The sequence below is a fragment of the Puntigrus tetrazona genome, chromosome 25 (genome assembly GCF_018831695.1).
Source record: "Puntigrus tetrazona isolate hp1 chromosome 25, ASM1883169v1, whole genome shotgun sequence".
Taxonomy (NCBI): Eukaryota; Metazoa; Chordata; class Actinopteri; order Cypriniformes; family Cyprinidae; genus Puntigrus; species Puntigrus tetrazona.
Genome location: NC_056723.1, coordinates 2,015,085 through 2,022,584, shown reverse-complemented (window position 1 = coordinate 2,022,584; position 7,500 = coordinate 2,015,085). Strand labels below are relative to the sequence as shown.

The following is a 7,500-nucleotide window of genomic DNA, read 5'->3' as shown; positions in this document are numbered from 1 at the left end:
CCCTTTTAAATGCGTTTCTGTAACTGAGAACTGTGACGGACACACACATGCCCATATTTCAGCCCGCAGCCTCTGCCAGATCGGGGCCGAAGAATGCATCGGCTAGTCATGCTTCAAGGACACAGCAGTTGCTTGGGCTAGTCGCCGACGACCGCGACCTCTCTGCCATGATGCAACTCCGCCGTAGATTCGCGTAGTTATAGCAAAGTATATCCGGCGGGAGTAGATGAGCGAACTGTGTGAAGCTTTGAAAAGGAGGATTCGTTTTAGTGAATCAGTTCATTCCAGTGAATACTAGACATACTTATTATTTTTGAACTGAGGGAATTCTCATGCGAAGCTTTAGTTTGACTGATTCACTGTAACGATTCGTTTCAAAAGGAAACGATTCACTGATTCGTTTGATTCGACAGTCGTTGGGCTGAACTTTTTAAAAATACATACGATATTTTATTTCTAATATACATTTTTCTAAAATGCACTCTCTTTCTCATGAAACGTTCAGAATCAAAAGACTAATTCCTTTTAGTGAATCAGTTTGTTAGTCTAAATGAACCATTAAAGAAGGATTCATCAGTCAGTAAGTGTTTTTTTTCGAGGTTACACATTGTTTTCTATCCCTGTTGGTAGTATTTAGTGCACATTGCTAAAATGTTGTTTAATGCATATAGTTATAGTTCACTCGTTTAGCTTCTTAGTAGCTCACAGCGAAGCTCACTACAACTTTGCTTTCACGTATGAGCAGTGTATGGCAGTTATTAACTTCATCGACATTGAATGCAACATGCAATGCATGATGGCTTTGACTTTGACTCGGTTCTAGGCGTCTCACATTCACGTCCAGCAGATCCCAGTAGCTCTCAGACCGTAGTTGATTTCCAGCTTGTCTCAGTAAACACGGTGGCAGGTAAAGGAGCTGTGGCTGTTTTTCCGAGCGTGGTCTCCTGTTTCATAATGTCGGAGCTCCCAGTTCTTCAGTTGACCTCTAGGAGAAGGAGTCAAGCTGTCAACAACACTCAAACGCTGCCAGAGCCATAAACCACCTTCAGCACACACACACACACACACACACACACACACACACACAATCGTTTTTGTGGAAAGTGGGGAAATCCTATAGGCGTAATCATGTTTATACAGCACAAACTGTGTGTGCTTTTGTCCTACGCTTAAACTTATCCCTTCAGGAAACTACAGCCATTTGTAGATTTTCAAAAAACTTATAAGTGTTTTAAAAATGTCCTGAAAAGTCACTTTCACCTTATGATACCTGTGTCATACCTGTGCACGCTCACACACACACACAAACATGCTCACACACACACACAAACATGCTCACACACACACACACAAACATGCACGCTCACACACACACAAACATGCTCACACACACACACACAAACATGCTCACACACACACACACACAAACATGCTCACACACACACACACACACAAACATGCTCACACACACACACACACACACACATGCACGCTCACACACACACAAACATGCTCACACACACACACAAACATGCTCACACACACACACACAAACATGCACGCTCACACACACACAAACATGCTCACACACACACACACAAACATGCTCACACACACACACACACACAACATGCTCACACACACACACACACACAAACATGCTCACACACACACACACACAAACATGCACGCTCACACACACACAAACATGCTCACACACACAAACATGCACACACACACACACACAAAAAACATGCTCACACACACACACACACACAAACATGCTCACACACACACACACACACAAACATGCTCACACACACACACACACACACACACACACACACACATGCTCACACACACACACACACACAAACATTCTCACACAAACAAGCTCACACACACACACACAAACAAGCTCACACACACACACACAAACATGCACGCTCACACACACACACACACATGCTCACACACACACACACACACACAAACATGCTCACACACACACAAACATGCTCACACACACACACACAAACATGCACACACACACACACACACAAACATGCACACTCACACACACACAAACATGCACACACACACACACACATGCATGCACACACACACACACAAACATGCACGCACACACACACATGCATGCACACACACACAAACATGCACGCTCACACACACACAAACAAGCTCACACACACACACACACACACAAACATGCACGCTCACACACACACACAAACAAGCTCACACACACACAAACAAACATGCACGCTCACACACACACATGCTCACACACACAAACATGCACGCTCACACACACACATGCTCACACACACAAACATGCACGCTCACACACACACATGCTCACACACACACACACACAAACATGCACGCTCACTCACACACACACAAACACACACAAACATGCACGCTCACACACACACAAACATGCTCACACACACACACACACACACACATTCACGCACACACATGTACTTTGCTATTTGGAGATCTTCCCATCGACTTAAACTTATATTCCCATTTAAAATTAAGTTAATTATGTTACAATAAACTAACTGGGCCACATAATCTAAGAAAAGATACTACAAAAATATTTGTATGTATTTTAAGTATGATTAAGTAAATGTGTGATTTCCAATAGGAGACAACATAATTCACAATAAATCACGGGCTGTTTGAAATAATATGTGGAACTGAATCAAACGCACGTATATTAACTCATTTTATTTAGTATTTCATTATTTGCTATATTAAATCTAAATTGTGTAATGCTATATTTTATGTCGTTTATTTCGGTTAGGTTTTATTTGATTTTATTATTAATTTACTATGAACCAAAACGGAGCATTTCACTGATTCCAGCTCCTGTGCAAAAGATGCATTTTGCATTAAGTTCAAGATTTGGTTAAATGCGTATTGATTTTTTTAAAGGTGAAATATTTAGTTTTAGTTTTTTTTATTATTTCTTACTGTATTGAGTGTATGTAAAGCTTCATTTTAGCATGAATCTACTCTGTTAAAATAAACATTTACACTCAGTAAGTTGCATTTTATTTTAATGCACTTCAATACTGAGGTGCAGATAACTGCCACCTGAAATAAAGAGTATAAATAGCAGAAAATGCTATGCACTTAAATAATGCCGCTATTTTCAATTAGTGTAAATAGAATCCATATCGCTAAAAAAGACCATGATATTTTCATCTGATGTAAATAGAATCTATTACTATGTATATTTATAATTCATATATATATATATATATATATATATTATCATTTATGGGCTGTTCTATTTGAGTTAAAATGCATGCTTTAAAAATATTTTTGGCCTATATGTTAATATATATATAAAATGCATATATACATATATACTATATATACATAAAATGTAGCCTATAACAAAAAAAAAAAAAGTCACAAATCTCATCTGCTCAGTAAGGTTGTATTCATTTGCTACAAAAGCAAACCCGTTTCCTATTTCTTTTTGGTTTTTTTAGACCATTTCTGGCACACCTCACTGACAAAAAGCAAGATTTGCGTTTTAACGCACTAACGATGATATAGGTCATGATACGAACTATTTTGAGCATGTTTCTGATCTTTGTACTTAGTGAAGTATTCGTCAGGGTTTAATGTGTAAATGAGGTCGCTATGGAGAATGCTTATTAGTGAACAAACTCAACCTGCAGGTGAATGGGGTGCACATGTGCGATGTTCCTGATGTCGTCGTCTTCTTCCGTCAGGACCAGGTCGCCAAAGACAAAGCCATGCAGAGTATGTCCACCATGTCTTCGGCTCAGATCATCTCAGCCACGGCCTTTCAGAACAAGATGGCTCTGCAGGGCCTCTCTCGGCCGGCCTACCCGACCTCCGCCGGGGTGAGCTCTGCACCTTTCAGCTGAGCGCCTGTGCTCTGGACACGAGGCTGATTCTCATTTCGTGCCTTTGTTTTTTGTAGTTTTGGCACGGCGCTCTCGCAGGACAAGCCGCGGGTCCTGAAGAGTAAGTTCATGTTTTGTTTGCACGTCCGGCTCGGTTCAGGACACAGAGGTTACAGAGAAGACGAACGTTTACTCGATTTGATAAAAGATGTGTGACCCTAAACCGGTTTATAGACATGGAAATATGTATGCAAAGTATATAAAAAATTATTTATTTTAAATATAATATTTAATAAAATGTTCTTAGGCTTTATATGGAATAATATAAAAATATTGTAGCTAATAATAAAGCTAAAAATATAGAATAAAGGAAATAAATTTTATATAGTTTTTTTATATGAAATAATTCTGAAATTAATTAACAATATATATATATATATATATATATATATATATATATATATATATATATATATATATATATATATATATATATATATATATATATATATATATAATGTTACTTTTTTTAGCTGAAAATATTCCATACAACAATTATATTACACAATTTGTTGTATTTATTTATTATTTATTACTAGATTGTTTTAAGTTAAAATGTATATGCTCAATATATTATTATATGACAAATATATATTCAATATATTTATATTATGTATTATATGTATAATCTATTTTTGTATTACATTTATATTTTATTTTTATATATATATATATATATATATATATATATATATATATATATATATATATATATATTTATAAAATCAAATATACATTTTATTTTATAAAAATATAAATTACATATAAATATATATATATATGTATATATACAGCAAATCAGTATATTATAATGATTTTTGAAGGATCATGAGGACACTAAAGACTGGAGAAATTTCAGGTTTTAATCACAGAAACGAATTGCATTTTAAAATGTAATCAAAAACAAAGCAGTTATTTTAAATAGTAAAAATATTTTACTACATTACTGCTTTTGCTGTACTTTGGATGATTACAATGTTTGCTGAACAGAAGAGATATTGCGCTGAAGCTATTACTTTTTAAAAAACATCATACACATTATGTATGCATACACGCATACAGTATATATAGCAAGGTAAATCGATTTTATATTACACAATTTTTATTGCACGAGCAACAAACGTCCTAAGAGCTGTCTTTCCCGAACAGCATCAAGCCGTTTTCTCAGCAGAACTTCGTGATGCAGGCCGCCGGTCCTCCTCCTATAGCAGGTCTGTAAGCATTAAAAGCTCCTCCCGATCGGACCGACCTGCGGTATAACGCTCACGATGGCTTCCTCAGGTTTCGAGAGCACCGCGGGTCTGTCGATGTCCTCCGGAGCGCCTCCCTGGCAGGGCCGGAGCATCGCCGGCGCGAAGCTACGCATGCTGGAGTTCTCCGCTTTCCTGGAGCAGCCGCAGGACCCCGAGAGCGTGAGTCCTTCGTCACCGGCGCTCACCGGCGCCCGACCAGACCGGCACTCACACTCACAGACACGTTTCTCCGCGCAGGTCAACAAGCACCTGTTCGTACACATCGGTCAGTCCAACCCCGCCTACAGCGACCCGTACCTGGAGGCCGTGGACATACGGCAGATTTACGACAAGTTCCCGGAGAAGAAAGGAGGACTGAAGGAGCTGTTCGAGAAGGGACCGCCTAACGCGTTCTTCCTCGTGAAGTTCTGGGTAAGAGTCCCAAACCGCGAACGAAATTCATTTCTTAACTCATTTGGATTTGAAAGAGACGCGTGTGCATGCGATATCGAAAAATCCCAATTATGATGATATAATGTAAAAAAACACAACCCCCCCACAATATTAGTATTAATTAGTGCCGTCACACAATTAAACTAAATAAAAGTTTCTGTTTTCATAATAGATGTGCATGTAGTGTATATATATATATATATATATAAATACACACATATGCATGTATAGATACGTTTATACCTTTATATGCGATATAATTAGATGCTGCATGCGTGTGTATTTATGTATACGTAATAAATATACACAGTTCACATACATTATGTAAACAAAAACCCAAACCAATTTGACTAAAACTTAATTGTTCGACTAATTTTAATGTATGTGCGTTGCATCTGCATCTGTAGGGTACAATTTACAAGTAGAAAACATAATTTCTCAATTAATAACAGTTTTAAAATTGATTTTAATGAAACAGGCTACTTGAAATGATTTGCGCAAATAATTAAAATATTATATTATTTAAAATGATATTTTTTTGGTTTGGTTTGGTTTATGTATTATGTCTGATTTCATATTATCTCGTTGATTTTTATTTTTTTTTCCTTTGATTTAACTTGATATTTTATTATGTTTTTAACATGATTTTAAAATTTTCTATGATTTTATTTGGCTTATTTGTTTTTAATTTACGCTTTAGCTAATTTATTTAATTTTCAATGATATTTTAAATTTTATTTTCATTATTTATTTTGTTTTAATATTAGATACATCTGTAAATAACATTCTGTCTTTCATTTCTTATGGTTTCCGTGTAACTACATGCATATTTAAATGCTCCCAATTAACGGTTACAGTAGTTGTCCTGTCTTCGCAAGGTTTCTTGTGTCTTATTTCTTGAATAAGACATCTCAAATATTAAATAAGTAGAAAGGGCAAAGGAAAATCCCGCTGGAGAAGGGTTAGTGTGGGATGTTGGAGGTCGGAGAGACAGAAATCTGATCTTGGACACCTGTCACTGCCTCCAAACCACACGCAGCCCTCTATTTATAGAGCCGCCGGCCTCCTGAGAGACACTTAAGTATTGTTCAAGTGCTCAATCGTTGCCTTTTTGTGTTCATGAGCTTACTGGGACTGTCTGGACTCGTCGTTCGTGTTGTGGGTGTTTTGGTGCGGTCTGCACATATTCAATAAAGTGATGCGTAATTGCCGTTTGTTAAATATTTCATTTTTAAATTATGTTATGTTTAATGCCGTATTTTATATATAAAATAGATTATATAAAATATGTAGAAAATATATTATTTATGATATGTGTGTGTGTATATTTTGTAATATTCAATTATTAATATTTAATATAGAATTGATGTAATATATATTATTATTATAGTATTGCAGCATGTGTGTATTTTACCTATATCTATTTATTTATGTATGCGTACATGCATTAATAATTTATATTTATATATATATATAAACTATTTAAAAGTATATAATTAAATATAAAAATATCTAAAATAATTCATAATTATATAACTATATATATATATATATATATATATATATATATATATATATATATATATATATATATATATATATATATATATATATATAATTATGTATTAATTTTTTTAAGTAATATAACTTATGTAATGTATTCTAATATATATATATATATATTAATACATAAATATTAATGTAGAAAAATTACAGATTTTACTTTATATATATATATATATATATATATATATATATATATATTTATATATATATATATATATATATATATATATATATGAAGTGTTATTTAATGTTGCCTTGTCCTTTTTATACAG

At 35.0% G+C, this 7,500-nt stretch overlaps 1 protein-coding gene across 2 annotated transcripts in view; it reads left to right on the top strand.

Moving 5' to 3' along the window:
• LOC122331233 (transcriptional enhancer factor TEF-3-like) overlaps positions 1-7,500 on the top strand; it is a 26,696-nt gene that overhangs the window by 13,333 nt on the left and 5,863 nt on the right. The window contains exons 4-8 of one of the 2 annotated variants that reach the window (XM_043228775.1): positions 3,780-3,914; positions 3,995-4,038; positions 5,127-5,188; positions 5,259-5,389; positions 5,468-5,641. In XM_043228775.1, coding sequence (XP_043084710.1) covers positions 3,804-3,914; positions 3,995-4,038; positions 5,127-5,188; positions 5,259-5,389; positions 5,468-5,641 — 522 coding nt within the window. In that variant the 5' untranslated portion in view covers positions 3,780-3,803. Of the gene's footprint in view, positions 1-3,725; positions 3,915-3,994; positions 4,039-5,126; positions 5,189-5,258; positions 5,390-5,467; positions 5,642-7,500 lie in introns of both variants that reach the window. The other variant, XM_043228774.1, reaches the window with a different exon arrangement.